Consider the following 18,119-nt stretch of genomic DNA (forward strand, 5'->3'; position numbering starts at 1 on the left):
TGAAATGGTTGAATTTGTTCTGGAGTTATATGGTCTAGGCTTGAGTTATCACTTGTCACTGATGAATTGTCTGTAGCAACAGAGTCGGGTAGTTCAGCAGAAGGAACTAATGTAAAAATTGTTGACAAGAAAGACACTATTTGAAATAGTTTGTAAATGAATATTACCTGCCAAGTCTGTTACCAATGAAGGTGCAAATCTTGATTGATCAATTGCATATCGGTTGAATGGATAAATTCCAGTAGATTTGAAACCGGCTATAATGTTTGATTGAGACATTTTTGCTGGAAAGAGGGACGAGTCAATTCTGCAACTTCCTTGATGCTGATTCGTTGGCCAGGATGACGTTTTAACCAAGAGGCACGAAGGGCAGAAAGTGACTTTTTGAACGGCCCAGAGACGATGACATCTAAGATCGCGAATAAAGTCAAACAGCGAGCAATATCAATACTCCTGACCCTAAAAATCAAGGGGAAAAAACCCATTTTATTAAGAAGACGCAATCGAAAATAAATACGAAAATTACTTTTCGAATATCGCCAGTGCTGCGAGCATAACGAGGTAGATGCCAACTAAGAAGCCAGTAGGGTCTATATCCACATTCATTGTTGAAATAAGTAAGGCCCACAACTTTCAGGATTGATTATCCCGCAAGGCCAGATTACTGCTGGCGCAGAAGGTCAGTCGGGTCTTACGGGGGTGAGCCTGCCAGGATGTGTGCCTTTCTTTCGGGTAAACTTTTGTTTGAAGTAGCATTCAACGACTACTGCGTTCGCCGTTATCGGGCTTGCGCTAGTAAGTCAAACGACGGCTGTTCGCCTTTGTCGGGCTAGAGCACGGTCAATCCTGTTATGCCTTATCGGGCTTAACAGGGTAAACGGCCGAAGAGTATTACTCTTATGCGGTGGAAAGGAGTCTCCGGATGGCGGCTCGGTCACGGGCTGGCACGTCGAAGGAGGCGGCTGGCAAGCTGGAGGAGGCGGCGGCAGGCGGACTTCTGACCTTTTCTGAAATAGAACGGGTTACAGGAAATGACTTGACTTGACACGGGCAGTTCGGTGAGAAAAGTGAGTGTATTAACATGGCACGACGGCCCCTTATATACACAGAAAACTACACCGTTGTCTAATTTGTCCGGTCGTCCGATCCTGGAATAGAGGGCACCGCTGCTGATGATTGCCGGTTATCGATCAGTAAACTTCTCGATAACCCTGCGGGAACTTAACCTATATTCTGGCGGAATGAACTCTGCAGGCTCCGCCTCAATGAGTTCAATCCTCACGTCGTTCCTTTCACCCTCAACAGGTGTCTCCATATATATGGAAAAGACCTCAGCTAGTTCCAATGTCACAGTCACGAGCTCCAGCCTCCATACTACGGCTCTTGCGAGCCGTAGGCCGTCTTAAGTCACTTGCTTCCGCTAATGGACTTCCTTACCCTCGGTAGCGCGGCACTCCACCGAGGGTGACTCGTCTGAGTCTAGCCTTCTTCGGCCAAAGGGTTGGCACCCGGACGATGGCTGTGAGCTTCGTCCGTCGGAATTTCCGACAACAATTATAGTATTATAAGTAATGCAAGAAATTAGAAACCAAAAACAGTAAAACATTTTATGTGTTTAAATTTATACCTGGAGAAAGAAGACAAGCACGACCAATGTAAAATTGATCATCCTAGTGAATCTTTCTATTCCCGAACCACAGTCGTCTAAGACTTCTTCCGGATCTGGGACAAGCTGTGAATTTTTTGGTTCGTCACTGCCCATCTCAGTCATGGGAATGTTAGTTTCCTCAGTCATGGGGATTGATAGAACTGTTAGCCAGACAGTCTTTGGATAATCCCAGTCAAAGCCACTACATTTAAGGCCCCTTTTATCTATGGTTAATGCGCCTTTCTGGTTCGACTCGGTTGGTTTTCGAGCGACGGGGAATGATTTTTCAGTAACGTTCGGGACACTTTCTGCACCGTTGCCGCGAAAAAGAGAAGTCAAGTAATCGAAGATTTTAGTAAACATTTCTTTTTTTTTTGAAATGCCGAATGATTTGATTCAAATGCATTCGGCTCTACTTCAGTATTCCTGTAGACACAAGACCACTGATAGAACTAAATTTGGACCAATAGTTCCAGCTATTTGGAAAAGTATCATTATTTCAGACATTCTCCATGCGCCATTAGATTTAAAACTATTTTTCGCATATATTTCGTTATATTTATAGTTTGTTTAACAATTATGTTTATAAACTAATTAAGAGTTATTCATGACGCCCGACAACGCCCACAAGACAATTGTGGTTGTCTCCGACTTAATTCTGCCGTAACAAATAGGAAAGATATAAACAAAATTCTAGTATATTCGCCTAACACTTCGAGTTCTTCTTTGATAAAGAGAAAGATGCCAACAAGCTTATCTGGTTATCCCAGATCGTTATTAAAAACTCATTTAATATAATTGTTGTGAAGCACGACTCAAAATACACGATAAATTAACGAATTTGTATTGCCGCACACAAATACAAATAGACTAAGAGACAGCTGTCAAGTGATGTCAAACCTAAGGGCAAAAGGTTTGACAATTCTTATCAATAGATGGGTTTCTCACCAATAATAAAACCAATCTCTGTCGGCTGATATCGGCTGCGTTCACCCGTGACGCGTCGTCAAAGTCGGCGTGAATGACGGCTTTTGTCAAACCAAGCGGCAAGGATAAAACTTATACCATTAGATTGGGGAAATTACGCTGATTCTTAGGTTGTACGAACAGGCGTTTTTTTTTCCGTTTTAGGGACAAACAGACGTTTTGAAATTGGGCCAATTTGACTTTTTTCGTCAAACTTAGCGGCAAATAAACCAAAAACACCATAAAATAGCCCAGGTCCTCCTGATAATTATGGTATAAGAACAAACGTAATTATTGGCCGTTTTATAGGAAACAGAATCAGTTAAACTGATAGATTTGTCCTGTCAGACGTATTTATTTAACAATGGCAACACAGCATCCCACCCGCCTTATTCGAAAATATATATTTTTTTACAATTTTTTACAACTGCAACTCATATGTCTTTTTACGATATAATTATCTTTTCACGCCATAATTTTTTTTTACTTATATATATTTGTAAAGTTTGGCAGCGTTCCTTGAGCTGTCTGCTATTCCGTTAATTAGTGTGTTACTCTGCGTAAACAATACTAAGAATGTAATATTTACACTGTGTTTACAAGTGTATTTCGTTTTAAAATGACTCCCTAAAATAAAGAAAAGATATGTGTGATTCACATAGTTGATACTGCGAGTACGGAGAAGATAAAAATGTTTGATGACGAAAAACTTTTGAAATGTAAAAATGCTCTACTTGTTTACAAGTTTCGAACAAATTCAAAATTCAGTGGATTAAACCTACCTGAAACTCCTGATGACACCCAGGGCTATCACTCTTCCTGTTATAGTAAATTCACTGCTGTTTCCAGCAGTCAGATAAAATTAGCCAAAGAAAAACAGTGCAATAAAAACAGTGAAAGTGCAAGTGCAGTTCAAGATTCTTCAAGCGTTCCAGGTAATTTTCATAAACATTTATTTAAAGCTTATTCCATTAAGAATTATCCTACGTTTTGTAGATGCAGAAACAGCTTGTGCAACACAAAGCAATTCTAACACTCCTGCACGTAATTTAAGATCTGGGAAACAGCCTAATGTCAGCAATACAAGAACTGGCGTTTTTTTAATCGCTGTCTTTTTTGTGATAAAGTACGAAAGGAACATAATGGGAAAAATGAATGTCTTACAAGTTGCTCGACAGAAAATATTCAAGTAACAGAATTCATAAATTGCCTTTATATTATTAATAAAAATAATAATAATTAATAATTTTTTATGTTTTCAGATCGGTATAATGAATGACGCCATAATCCTCGACGATGAAGCCATAGTAAGAAAGATAGGGAATCTCGAATCGAACTTGCAATTCGTTTCTAAAGAAATAAAATATCATAATTCGTGCCGGAAAAAGTTTGCTTCTGCAGCCAAAAGTGCAGTAAAGAAACGAGAAGAGGAACATCAATCCAAGTGGGTTTTAAACAAGAGCATTAGGGAAAACGCTATGCAAAAAATTATAGCTTTTTTGGAAGAAAAAATCATGAAGGAAGAAGAGGTTCATCGTGTGAAAGATATCACAAAACACTATCGATTGCTGCTATCCGAACTTGGTTTGGATTATAATAGTATTTGTAGAGTGCGTAAGTGTGAGGTATTAGAGAAATTGATCAGCTATTTTGGTGACAAAGTAACAGTCATAAATCACACTGTCGAAGGCGTTGGACAAATCATTTTCAAATCCGACTTGAGCGTCGACAAGGCTTTACTGACAACTTTTGATGCAAACATCAGTTCTGATTACAAGGTAAAAACACTTCAAAATGTAAGTTGATTTTTAGTTTAATAATATCATGTAATTAATTTATAGGTAAAAGAAGTCGCCTTCATGCTTCGCAATTTGATATTGGAAACGCCCCGCAATATTCTCCCAAAAAACGTTAAACATACCTTAAATGGTGGACACGGTGCAACTGCAAAATATTATTTGATCTACATAGAGCTCATAGGATTATATGTATCATCGTTTTTCTCGATCGATAAGGACGGGAGACTACCGTCTTTATATTCACCTTCAACCTGAAATTTCGAAGCTTATTTTTGCGTTTAACCATCAAAATTACGCTAGATGGGGCGTCAGGTATATTGCACAATGAATTAGCTAGTTTCTTATTAATCCTTCTTTCTCTTTTTTACCAGGTTTCATGATAATATGTTACGAATGGAAGACACTCATCCTGGAATCACAGAACAATTTGAAAAGGGGATGATTTCGATTAGAAGAACCAACAAGTCCTTTTCACGGACACCAATTGATCTTGTAGTAGAGCAAACCATAAATGCTGAAGCGGCAAATCGTTCACGCGGTAATATGTGTGCTTTCTGTTTCTCAAAACGCCATTACTAAAAGTTATTGTTTTTTATTTTAAATAGGGATTATTAACTTTACCAATTCGAGCTCCGCAATACAGCGTTGGTGCGTTACTCACTTTATCCGCACGCAAGTTGCGTCAAATATGCTGAATGATTTGGGATTGCACAGGAAGGAAGACATAGCCAGAGAAGCACACCCTAGCCGTATCCGAAAAGGTATGAAACAACTCAAAGAACTAACGGACTTCTTAATTTCTTGCAAAAATCCCTTTTCTGATGAAAACGAACCGTTATTCAATATCAGTACTGGCAAGGCTGCCTCTAATGAAACGCAAAAATTTTTGCTTAACGTAAGGGAAATTGGCGAAAAAGCAATGAATGATTACATCGAACGTTGCCATGAAGATCCCCTTTCATTCGAACTCCCCATAAGAAGACAGAAAATATCGACTTTCGCCAACGACGGAAAAAAGATAAAACGAAGTTGTCAGGGAATCATAAAAGAAATCAAAATGGAACGTGATATGTTGGAGAAGCTGCTGATGATTTCACTCAATCACAAACTTGATATCGGACTCGTCTTACAATACCCACTCACTCCCGTCCCACTAGTATTCAGCCATCTTGATGGGACGATAAACAGTACCGACAAAGCGGTGCTCTACAAAAATCTGGAGAAAAGAGTTGACAGTGTTGGACCGGAAGTTATTGATGTGTACATAGTGGACGGATTTTTCTTCTTACACCTTTTGGGTCCCAACATACCACAGATTTACGAAGATATCGCTAGGTTTATCCTGGTAAAACTTTGCAAATTAAAGGCAAAGACGATTCATCTTGTTTTCGATCGCATCCTATCCCCTTCCATCAAAGATTTGGAACGTGATGTTCGAAGTGACTGTGATCGCTCAACCAATTACGGTTCCTTTGGAAAAAAACAAAAGAGACCCGCAAATTTTTTAAAGGCCTTAAGAAATGATTCTTTCAAAATACAGCTTGTAAAGTTCCTTGCGGACGCATTCGAGGACGACTCTTACATTAATATACTTGTTGAAAAAACAGTGTATATCACTGAAGACACGAACTGCTACTCCTATAAAGTTTTAGAAGATCGCATAATGAAATCCAAAGAATTACACATGGAAAATTCCCACGAGGAAGCAGATTCAAAGGTATAGATTTTAATGCGCATACACACAATATCTTTATTCACCTAAATTTCTTTTTTGCTTTCAGATGATAACTCATCTCGCCTCCATCAAAGGGCCTGCGCATGTGGTTATCCGATCTTGGGACACAGACGTGTTGGTCATCGCGCTAGCTAACTGCCATATGATTAGTAAAGACATTTCTATATACATGGAAGTCGGAATCGCAAGCAAGAACTCCCTCCGTTTTATTGATGTTAGTTCCCTGTACGGAAAACTTGTACCTCGATTTGCAAGGTCTCTCGCTGGATTTCATTCTTTCACCGGTTGTGATCAAAATCCTGTATTCTCACGTAAAGGAAAAGTCAGGCAACTAGCGAATCTCGAAAAATCATTACTATATCAAGATGCTTTCTCATCCCTTGGTGCATCAGAAACAATTGACGAGAACACAATCTCTACAATTGGGTTGTACGTGTGCGAAATGTATGGTTTCAAGAAACATACTGGAAATGCAGATCAACTTGATGTCGATGACGCCAGGCTTCAAATTTTTTCAAAATTCTACCAGTCTGGTTCAAGCAATCCAATGTCGAAAGTGAAAGGGTTGGATGGAAGCTCACTTCCTCCCTGCAATACAGTTCTTTTTCAGCAAATTCTCAGGGCAAATTCGATTTGCTCGGGATGGAATTTTGCTACGGATCCTAAGCCTCATATTTTCCCACCAGACAAAAACGGTTGGAGGAAAGAAAAAAACAACTCCGGTGTCGAATCATATAATCTACATTGGTTCGATGGAGAAATGGTTCCAAAAAATCTGGATGACGTTATGGATACAGATCCGCAAGAGGAAGACAAAGGAGAAGAAGAAGAAGAAGAGGAAGAAGAAGAAGAAGAAAAAGAAGGTCACGAAGAAGGAAACGATGATTCGGAATCAGCTGACAGCGATGCAGATTAGTCAAAACAATAAGTTTAAAATAAAATTATTGTTTTTACTTTTTAATAATTTACAGTTTATTGATCCAGTTTAATAATCCAGAATAAACTACCTGTTTTTATCATTTGAAAGAGTTATTTAATCAATTATTAATGAAACTGGCGAATTGTTATTAGACTGGTATACGAATTAGGCGGGTGGGATGCAGTGTTGCCATTGTTAAATAAATACGTCTGACAGGACAAATCTAGCAGTTTAACTGATTCTGTTTCCTATAAAACGGCCAATAATTACGTCTGTTCTTATACCATAATTATCAGGAGGAACTGGGCTATTTTATGGTGTTTTTGGTTTATTTGCCGCTAAGTTTGACGAAAACAGTCAAATTGGCCCAATTTCAAAACGTCTGTTTGTCCCTAAAACGGCAAAAAAATGTCTGTTCGTACAACCTAAGAATCAGCGTAATTTCCCCAATCTAATGGTATAAGTTTTATCCTTGCCGCTTGGTTTGACAAAAACCGTCATTCACGCCGACTTTGACGACGCGTCACGGGTGAACGCGGCCGATGTCAGCCGACAGAGATTGGTTTTATTATTGGTGAGAACCCCATCTATTGATAAGAAATGTCAAACCTTTTGCCCTTAGGTTTGACATCACTTGACAGCTGTCTCTTAGTCTATTTGTATTTGTGTGCGGCAATACAAATTCGTTAATTTATCGTGTATTTTGTGTCGTGCTTCACAACAATTATATTAAATGAGTTTTTAATAACGATCTGGGATAACCAGATAAGCTTGTTGGCATCTTTCTCTTTATCAAAGAAGAACTCAAAGTGTTAGGCGAATATACTAGAATTTTGTTTATATCTTTCCTTTTTGTTACGGCAGAATTAAGTCGGAGACAACCAAAATTGTCTTGTGGGCGTTGTCGGGCGTCATGAATAACTCTAAATTAGTTTATAAACATAATTGTTAAACAAACTATAAATATAACGAAATATGTGCGAAAAATAGTTTCAAATCTAATGGCGCATGGAGAATGTCTGAAATAATGATACTTTTCCAAATAGCTGGAACTATTGGTCCAAATTTAGTTCTATCAGTGGTCTTGTGTCTACAGGAATACTGAAGTAGAGCCGAATGCATTTGAATCAAATCATTCGGCATTTCAAAAAAAAAAGAAATGTTTACTAAAATCTTCGATTACTTGACTTCTCTTTTTCGCGGCAACGGTGCAGAAAGTGTCCCGAACGTTACTGAAAAATCATTCCCCGTCGCTCGAAAACCAACCGAGTCGAACCAGAAAGGCGCATTAACCATAGATAAAAGGGGCCTTAAATGTAGTGGCTTTGACTGGGATTATCCAAAGACTGTCTGGCTAACAGTTCTATCAATCCCCATGACTGAGGAACCTAACATTCCCATGACTGAGATGGGCAAAGACGAACCAAAAAATTCACAGCTTGTCCCAGATCCGGACGAAGTCTTAGACGACTGTGGTTCGGGAATAGAAAGATTCACTAGGATGATGAATTTTACATTGGGCGTGCTTGTCTTCTTTCTCCAGGTATAAATTTAAACACATAAAATGTTTTTACTGTTTGTGGTTTCTAATTTCTTGCATTACTTATAATACTATAGTTGTTGTCGGAAATTCCGACGGACGAAGCTCACAGCCATCGTCCGGGTGCCAACGCTTTGGCCGAAGAAGGCTTGACTCAGACGAGTCACCCTCGGTGGAGTGCCGCGCTACCGAGGGTAAGGAAGCCCATTAGCGGAAGCAAGTGACTTAAGACGGCCTACGGCTCGCAAGAGCCGTAGTATGGAGGCTGGAGCTCGTGACTGTGACATTGGAACTAGCTGAGGTCTTTTCCATATATATGGAGACACCTGTTGAGGGTGAAATGAACGACGTGAGGATTGAACTCATTGAGGCGGAGTCTGCAGAGTTCATTCCGCCAGAATTTAGGTTTAGTTCCCGCAGGGTTATCGAGAAGTTTACTGATCGATAACCGGCAATCGTCAGCAGCGGTGCCCTCTATTCCAGGATCGGACGACCGGACAAATAAGACAACGGTGTAGTTTTCTGTGTATATAAGGGGCCGTCGTGCAATGTTAATACACTCACTTTTCTCACCGAACTGCCCGTGTCAAGTCAAGTCATTTCCTGTAACCCGTTCTATTTCAGAAAAGGTCAGAAGTCCGCCTGCCGCCGCCTCCTCCAGCTTGCCAGCCGCCTCCTTCGACGTGCCAGCCTGTGACCGAGCCGCCATCCGGAGACTCCTTTCCACCGCTTAAGAGTAATACTCTGCGGCCGTTTACCCTGTTAAGCCCGATAAGGCATAACAGGATTGACCGTGCTCTAGCCCGACAAAGGCGAACAGCCATCGTTTGACTTACTAGCGAAAGCCCTGTAACGGCGAACTCAGTAGTCGTTGAATAAAGTGCTACGGCACCAAACAAAAGTTTACCCGAAAGAAAGGCACACAGTCTGGCAGGCTCATCCCCGTAAGACCCGACTGACCTTCTGCGCCAGCAGTAATCTGGCCTTGCGGGATAATCAATCCTGGAATTGGTCCTTCGAACCGGAAATCCCGTTGTTTAAAAAATTTTCAAAGTTCGAAAAAACAAAATTTTTTCGGACTCTGAAAAAAGTTAGGACTCAGCCGAAAAATAATATTTTTCAGCTGGGACTTAGAAAATTTTCAATTTTTTCGATAAAAACTAAGGACTTTGAAAAAATTCAACAAACTAAAAATCTTTTTCTGTTTTTTTCTCTTTGATTTCAGTGTCGGACAATATCCGTTCGCAGGCCGAAGAGTCGGTATACCGGCAATTCGAGAGAGCCCTTGAACAAAACAACCTCCATTCGCTTTGGGTCGGCTTGGACCGCGTTGTGCCCAGGGAAGTATTTCGTCGATTGGGCCTACGGGAGCCATTCCCTCGCCCCACTACAGCTCCGGCTAAACCAAAGGCATCTTCAACATCCAGCAGGTTCGCTCCCTACGCCCGGCCGGCGGATACCGACCTCAAATTCCTCAACGAGAAGGAAAGAGCCGAATTCGAGGCTGTCCATAAAGTAAAGGAGGAGCACGCACTTGCCATTCTCATCGCCCAACGCAAGGAGAAGGAGGCGGCCGAGACAGCTTTATACCTCCATCAAACGTGTCTCCTCAGAAGAGAGAAAGAAGCCCTCGTCCAAAAGGGAGGAAGGGAAGTTCAGGAGGAAGAAGTTCAGAACGCAATTGAAAGACAAGATGGTCCGCTGGCGACGATCGATGGAAGGGTGCGAGCGCTCGAAGTGGAAGTTCGCCGTCTTGGCGTGTTACTACCACAAGTAGAGTTGCAGCTCCAACAGAGACAGTCGACGGCGATAGACCCCGCGATGAAGACGATAAGAGAAGAGATGAACCAGCAAAGGGCAAACATGACGTGCTCGCTCGAGAAAATAGTCGGATTCGAAACTTCCAAGGCAATGAAAAAACACAAGGACGACATCCTTATTGAGCTGCGGAGGGGACAAGTAATAGAGCTAGAGGAGACCCCCGAGACGGGGGGAGACTCATCGGTAGAAGCAGTGACGGCGAGAAGCCGTCACGCAAGTAGAGCGTCGATAATAAACATCTCCTGTGATACCAGGGATGATTTGACGGCGGAATGAGACACCCTGATGGGAGAACTGATGGGTGCCGGACACATTGTAAGAACGTCGAGAGACAGGAAAGAACGCCGAGTTAATACACTCAAGGCAAAGTCAAGGCATGACCGAATTGCGGAAATAACACGGAAGCTGGCTGGAATCTCGACGGCGGATGAGAGAACGAGTGACCGCGAGCAGCTATACGTGGCGCTGGGTGAAATAGCGGTGCTGGAACAGTTGGCGGAGCCTCCGAAAGGAGACCCTACACCAACGACCACGACACTCGTGAACCGTCCAGCGTTACTCCTTCCGGTGTTCAGTGGAGACATTGCAGCGTGGGGGAGTTGGAAGGCCGCCTGGGCGACCTACGACGACGACAACACGCTGACAAATGAGCAAAAGTATCAGTACCTTCGGGGCTGTTTGAAAGGAAAGGCTGCCGACGCGATTTCGTACCTGCAATACGGGTCGAATCAATATCGCAAGGCAATGGAATTACTGACGGATAGATTCGGAGACCAAGATAGGCTGAAAAAGCACTACTTGGCGGAACTAAAAACGATGACAAACACTCGATTGAGCGAGACTTCCGCTCTTTCGCAGTGGCAAAAACTCCATGATGGGCTGGCAAATAGCGTCACGGCGCTTAAAAGCCTTGGAGTAGACACAAGGACCCATCAAACCTATCTCGCCCCGGACCTACTGGCGGCCTTTCCAAGGGCGTGGGTTAGCCGGTGGAGAGATAGGTGGGAGGACGATGAACCGACGTTCTCAAAGATCTTGAAAGCCCTGCAAAGGGAAATAAGACTTACAGAGGGAGACGAGACGTCGGCGTCGAGTGGTAGCGGGCAGTGTTCTGTATTTGTCAAATAAAATAAAATAAAATACAAATAAAATACAATAAAAACGGTATTTTTTATTTTATTTTCAGCGTTTATTTTTGTTTAATTTCCCCTATATTTTATTTGGTATTTTCTGCGTTTTTATTAAAATACTCAAATAAAATACTCAAAATACTCGACGATTTAAAAAAAAATTATGTCAATTTTCGACCTTTTCTACTTCCTTTTCCTACTGTTTAGTATTTAAGAATTTCACTAGCAGCCGACAACAAAACAGTGCCTCGTCATTATGTCAAGCATTATTAGACGATAAGACGCAAGATAAGACTCGTTTCTAAAATTGCACGACCTACCTCAACAGTTTAAAAATTTTACTGCATACAATTTATCCTACTGACTGAAGACTCTGAAGTCTGAAGTACTAATTTTGTGATTTATCACTGGTAAAGTGGTAATATATTTTTACTTTTATTGTTACATAGGGGTATCTTGTAGAAATGTATAAGTGCAAAGTTTGATTTGATTTATTATAATCTTTTTAAGTTTTCCATGTCATAAATTGTGACATGGGTGTTGAGTCCTGTTGACTATATATGTTATTTTAAATTGATCTAGAACTAGAATATCCCTTCAAGACTTCATGATATCGAGCAAATGGGGCGTCCAAAAATGAATAAGCCTATACCAACCAAGAAAGGCCAGAGAGGAAGGCCTCGAAAGAACAATCCCAAACATCCATCATGTGAGCTCGACAATGATGTTGGACAAGAAGTTGAAAATATCCCAGAAGAACAGGATAGTAACATAAGTGAAGAACAAGACGAGAATGAAGGAGAGCAAGATGAATCAAATACAACAATTGGTTCCAACTCAAGTGGAAGTTCAAAACCACCACCTGGTAACCTAATCTCAAACTTTACAATCCAAAGCTGGCCCTCTTGGCGTAAGAAATTTTTTACTAACTGGAGAGAAGACACCAAGAAGGTATACGCCCAATGCCTGTTTTGTCAAGATAAACGTTTTTTCTCTGGATCAAAACAAGCTTACACCAACTTTTCAACTCATTGTTCAAGAGTTCACTGCGAAGAATGGCAAAAGTTTACAGCACCAGGAACAGTTCGAAATCAAGGTTCAATTAAGCCTTTCACTGTTCAAACTACGATGCATAATTCAAGAAAAAACCAGTTAGACGTAGGGCTCACTCGAGTTGTAAGCGAAGGGAATCTTTCTCTTAACATCTTAGCAAACAAAACTGTTCGTGAATGGATTGAGGTAACATATTCATAGTTTTAATCTAACCTCAGTTTGTTGTTATCACATTTAACATGTGTTACTTTTTTTAGATGGCAGTTCCTGGTTACCATTTGCCCTCGGTTTATGTAATGAGAAACTCACTCATACCACAAAGATATGAACAAATTAAAGAATACATCAAGAAGAAACTGTCATCCTGCACGGCTTTATCTATAATACTAGATATTTGGTCATGTAAGAGTATGGTCGGTTACATTGGCTTTACTTGTTCTGGAGTATTGAAAACATATGAGCCGTTCAAGTGCTTCTTATCAATTAGACAAGTCAAAGGGAAACATACTGGTGAAGCAATTCTTAATGAATATGAAGATGTCATACAGGAGTGGGATATTCCAATTTCAAAGGTAAATCTATATAATTTAAGACTATTTTCTCCAAGACCAAGGATAATTACTACAGATTTTTCTTGTTAGATCGTTCGAGTCATCACAGACGGAGGAAGTAACATGATACGCGCGTTTAATATAAAATTCCCAACCAATCAGTCTGAAACTCTCACTCAGTCATCGGTTGAACAAGTCGAGCGCTCCGAGCCTGATCCCAATCCCTCAATCAATATCGCAGATAGCGAACGTTTGGTGGAAATCGAAATTGAGCTTGACGACGATAGTTCTTTGTGGGGTAGAATTGATGATATTCAGTTATCATGTCAAGAAATGGACGAGGTTTTCGATCAGATGAATGAAGAGGAAGAAGTAGAAATGACGGAGGTTGAAAAGTCGTTGCAAGATAGTTTCTTTGACTTTTGGAAGAAGCAACAATGACTTTATGCATTCTCTTATTCTCCTATCAACACATCTTCGCGCGCATTGTATTGCACATTTATTACAGCTTGTAATCAAGGATGGGCTCAAGGCAATCAACGTAAGGATACTATTTGTTACATTGATAATAAAATTATATGCTAATTCAGAAATTCTTTTAGAAAGCTGTAGTCGATGCCATGGATAAAGCTTTTAGTATCATCAGTGCGGTGCGCAGGAGTGTGAATGACACCGAAATGGTTTATAATGCAACAAAATTACATCTTCCAGCCAAGAATGTCACACGATGGAATTCACAATTTTACTCAATTAAGGGGGTGCTACGGATGTTAGAAATCGACCCCTTGATTCAGACTAAGTTAAATGCAACAAAAGACAAATCGAATCGTATGACGAGCAGGATGATTGCTATTCTGAAAGAGTTAGTCCTGATTTTAGAGCCTTTTCAAGAGGCTACTGATGATCTACAGGCCGATTACGAGACACTTGGAAACGTTATCCCTGCTTATTTGGACCTACTAAATAAAGTTAGTTTGACACGGGAAGAAGACGACGGAACTCTTATCAACAATCCAAAAAGCCCTTTGGCCGGAAAAATTAATCACTGTGCAGATCTGGCTGAGGCTCTCAAAAAATCGCTTGAATCTAGAATGTCATTTGTCTTACAAGACACTTTTTATGTGCTAGGTAAAAAACCGAGTTATTCACACTTAACTATTTCCCATGTTAATTACATTTGACTTTTCCAAAGGTGCCATTCTAGATCCCCGGTTCAAGAAATGCTGGATCTCTACAACTTCAATGTCAGAGTACGCTCTCCTAGATAGCGTCAGATTTGAACTGACGTCAAGATATTCAAACCTGAAGGACGGTGAAAATGCATCTCGCACTCTCAATCAAGGAAATGAGGACGAAAGAGCGACTAATAAAGAAAGTGGTCCAACACCCAGCAAGAAAAAACGGAATTTGTACAGCAGTAACAGCACTATCAATGCTACAGAACGTCCCCCTTCAGCTGGCAGTTCTCAAATTCTCGAAGAATTCGAAGTCTATCTGAACGAGAAAACCCTCCCTATGGAACAGGAGGATAATTCTGGTGTCGTAACACCAACAAGATCACTTAAATTTTGGAGTCAAAATGCTCATCGTTTTCCTTACTTGTCATGTGTTGCTAGAGATATCTATGGTTGTCCGGCGTCATCCGCCAGCATTGAAAGAGTTTTCAGTACTGCCAGTGATATTTTAACGGCAAAGCGAATGCGAACTAAAGCTGGTTTGTTTGAAAAGTTACTTTTTCTCAAACATAATTCAAAGTTGATCAATAACCCTGTGGCCTGTTGAATGACTTGAATCTCATTTCTCATTGAATTGAACTCAATTTTTAATGATTGATCAGTTAATAAACAAAACTGGACCAGCCAACAAAGAATAAAAAATGTCTTTTACCTTTTCTAAAAAATTACTATTCACAAACTCACCAGATATTATGCGTAGCTTCACTAGCTTCAGCTTGACTGTAAACAAAAAAGTATACAAAAAAAAGATCGTAAAAAAGAAAAGTATTTGTATTTTATTTTATTTTATTTGGTATTTTTGACTTCTAAAATAAATATTAAAATACTGTATTTTATTTGGTATTTTATTTTATTTGGTATTTTTGAAAAACCCGAGAAATTGTATTTTCCAACCCCAGTATTTTAAAATAAATGTATTTTATTTTAAAAATACGTAAATTTTTTTCAAATACAGAACACTGGTAGCGGGAAGCCCGTGCCAGAGTCGGCCGCTACCACGACGAACAATGGAAACAGAGGCCTGGCATGCCTGATCTGCCGAAAGATACATTTGCACCATAACTGCAATCAAGGGTCGTCGGCTCAGAGAAGAGCGGCGGCAGAAAAGGAAGGTCGGTGCCTGAAGTGTCTGGCCCGATCCCATCGGACGGAATCCATAATTGTTAAACAAACTATAAATATAACGAAATATATGCGAAAAATAGTTTTAAATCTAATAGCGCATGGAGAATGTCTGAAATAATGATACTTTTCCAAATAGCTGGAACTATTGGTCCAAATTTAGTTCTATCAGTGGTCTTGTGTCTACAGGAATACTGAAGTAGAGCCGAATGCATTTGAATTAAATCATTCGGCATTTCAAAAAAAAAAAGAAATGTTTACTAAAATCTTCGATTACTTGACTTCTCTTTTTCGCGGCAACGGTGCAGAAAGTGTCCCGAACGTTAGACTCCTCCAGCTTGCCAGCCGCCTCCTTCGACGTGCCAGCCCGTGACCGAGCCGCCATCCGGAGACTCCTTTCCACCGCATAAGAGTAATACTCTTCGGCCGTTTACCCTGTTAAGCCCGATAAGGCATAACAGGATTGACCGTGCTCTAGCCCGACAAAGGCGAACAGCCGTCGTTTGACTTACTAGCGCAAGCCCGATAACGGCGAACGCAGTAGTCGTTGAATGCTACTTCAAACAAAAGTTTACCCGAAAGAAAGGCACACATCCTGGCAGGCTCACCCCCGTAAGACCCGACTGACCTTCTGCGCCAGCAGTAATCTGGCCTTGCGGGATAATCAATCCTGAAAGTTGTGGGCCTTACTTATTTCAACAATGAATGTGGATATAGACCCTACTGGCTTCTTAGTTGTCATCTACCTCGTTATGCTCGCAGCACTGGCGATATTCGAAAAGTAATTTTCGTATTTATTTTCGATTGCGTCTTCTTAATAAAATGGGTTTTTTCCCCCTTGATTTTTAGGGTCAGGAGTATTGATATTGCTCGCTGTTTGACTTTATTCGCGATCTTAGATGTCATCGTCTCTGGGCCGTTCAAAAAGTCACTTTCTGCCCTTCGTGCCTCTTGGTTAAAACGTCATCCTGGCCAACGAATCAGCATCAAGGAAGTTGCAGAATTGACTCGTCCCTCTTTCCAGCAAAAAATGTCTCAATCAAACATTATAGCCGGTTTCAAATCTACTGGAATTTATCCATTCAACCGATATGCAATTGATCAATCAAGATTTGCACCTTCATTGGTAACAGACTTGGCAGGTAATATTCATTTACAAACTATTTCAAATAGTGTCTTTCTTGTCAACAATTTTTACATTAGTTCCTTCTGCTGAACTACCCGACTCTGTTGCTACAGACAATTCATCAGTGACAAGTGATAACTCAAGCCTAGACCATATAACTCCAGAACAAATTCAACCATTTCCAATGGTCAAACAAACTGGGATGAGGAAAAAGAAAGCGTGTAATGTAGGTTCAACTAGAATTCTAACATCAACTCCAGAGAAACAAATTATAGAAGATCACCATAATCGCATTCAAGCTAAGAAAAAGGGACTTGCAATACCTACGACAAATAAACCAAGGAAAGTGAAAAGTAAGGGCAACCAAGATATATGCATAGATGATGAAAACAAAGAAAATGATTGTGTTAAAGTTACACGAAAGAAAAATTGTGAGAAGGGAGATAAATGTGATGACTTGTCGATAAAAAATTCTTCTGCCCTTTCTGTAGTAAACAGAACCAGATACGAACGTGCAGCCAAAAGGAATTTGTTTTCATAACCGTCTTATTGTATTTATTCAGCTACAGTTGTTTTTTCATCTAAGTATGATCTCGAGAGAACTAATCAAGATTAGTCAACCAAGTAAATAAGTAATACACTATGTTCACCTGAAATCCTTCTTTCATGCCTTTTCTTTTTAAGTAGACATTCACCAAGAAATGAAAAGATTATTATACATAAATTTAAGACAAATAGTAACACAGTATTATTATTTATGAATGATAAATATTTGGAAAATTTTGCCACACTGAATGTCTGCTCTGCTTTTCACAAACAAAACGTCAACTTAGCTCCGCCCACAACTCCTCCCATTCAACACAGAAAACGCTGCCAATCAACCCCACAAGTGTCTGGTCCAATTAACCCCAAAATATCTTTGAAAAAAAATTACAAATTTCTATAAGAATAGGACACTCAGTATAATTACAATTAGTATAGAAAAATGAAGAATAATATTTTCTACAAGTGTTACTATTTTTAATTTTTTCTCTTAATTACACAGAAAAACTATCTTAAAAATAATTAAAAAAAATTTTACAATTTTAGATACATGTTTTTAAATTTAGTTCTAACTTAACAATAAAAGCGTTTTAACTTACGAAAATTCATCCCCTCAAGTTATTTGGAATTTGAAACAAGGCTGTACAAATAAAAAAATTTTTTTAACAACTGGTTTTTGCAAAACATGCAAAATCCATTCAACCCCAAAGTCAAAGCAGCCCCGGTCTCCCTTACTTATAATCCTATAGTTGTGGGCCTTACTTATTTCAACAATGAATGTGGATATAGACCCTACTGGCTTCTTAGTTGGCATCTACATCGTTATGCTCGCAGCACTGGCGATATTCGAAAAATAGTTTTCGTATTTATTTTCGATTGCGTATTTGTGTGCGGCAATACAAATTCGTTTATTTGACACTTGGTCGCAAAA

At 40.0% G+C, this 18,119-nt stretch overlaps 3 protein-coding genes across 3 annotated transcripts; 2 read left to right on the forward strand and 1 right to left on the reverse strand.

Moving 5' to 3' along the window:
* Nucleotides 1–257: 257 nt before the first annotated feature.
* LOC123470435 lies at nucleotides 258–2,111 on the reverse strand. Its single transcript, XM_045170696.1, has 3 exons — nucleotides 1,628–2,111; nucleotides 527–630; nucleotides 258–459 (listed from the first exon to the last, which is right to left on the reverse strand). Exons 1-3 carry the CDS (start codon nucleotides 2,009–2,011, stop codon nucleotides 258–260), a joined length of 690 nt encoding a protein of 229 aa, XP_045026631.1. The 5' UTR covers nucleotides 2,012–2,111.
* A 1,121-nt stretch (nucleotides 2,112–3,232) lies between these two features.
* On the forward strand, nucleotides 3,233–4,364 carry LOC123470305. Its single transcript, XM_045170459.1, has 3 exons — nucleotides 3,233–3,549; nucleotides 3,611–3,803; nucleotides 3,877–4,364. The coding sequence occupies exons 1-3, from the start codon at nucleotides 3,306–3,308 to the stop codon at nucleotides 3,884–3,886; spliced, it is 447 nt and encodes a 148-aa protein (XP_045026394.1). The 5' UTR covers nucleotides 3,233–3,305; the 3' UTR covers nucleotides 3,887–4,364.
* Nucleotides 4,365–11,822: 7,458 nt separating this feature from the next.
* Nucleotides 11,823–14,944, forward strand: LOC116935557. Its single transcript, XM_045170697.1, is given in 7 exon segments — nucleotides 11,823–11,968; nucleotides 12,141–12,797; nucleotides 12,869–13,183; nucleotides 13,253–13,582; nucleotides 13,584–13,703; nucleotides 13,765–14,290; nucleotides 14,355–14,944. Coding segments are annotated over 6 exon segments (2,499 nt in total). The 5' UTR covers nucleotides 11,823–11,968; nucleotides 12,141–12,179.
* The last annotated feature ends 3,175 nt before the right edge of the window (nucleotides 14,945–18,119 follow it).

This window comes from Daphnia magna, linkage group LG3 (assembly GCF_020631705.1).
Source record: "Daphnia magna isolate NIES linkage group LG3, ASM2063170v1.1, whole genome shotgun sequence".
Lineage (NCBI taxonomy): Eukaryota > Metazoa > Arthropoda > Branchiopoda > Diplostraca > Daphniidae > Daphnia > Daphnia magna.

What these genes read in the sequence shown, in the direction of transcription:
- LOC123470435 (XM_045170696.1), bottom strand. Translation starts at nt 2,011, where the DNA reads ATGTTTACTAAAATCTTCGATTACTTGACTTCTCTTTTTCGCGGCAAC. An exon ending in TGCTTGTCTTCTTTCTCCAG is followed by an intron (nt 631 to 1,627) that starts GTATAAATTTAA and finishes CAATCCTGAAAG; the next exon opens with TTGTGGGCCTTACTTATTTC. An exon ending in GCACTGGCGATATTCGAAAA is followed by an intron (nt 460 to 526) that starts GTAATTTTCGTA and finishes CTTGATTTTTAG; the next exon opens with GGTCAGGAGTATTGATATTG.
- LOC123470305 (XM_045170459.1), top strand. Translation starts at nt 3,306, where the DNA reads ATGTTTGATGACGAAAAACTTTTGAAATGTAAAAATGCTCTACTTGTT. An exon ending in AGATTCTTCAAGCGTTCCAG is followed by an intron (nt 3,550 to 3,610) that starts GTAATTTTCATA and finishes TACGTTTTGTAG; the next exon opens with ATGCAGAAACAGCTTGTGCA.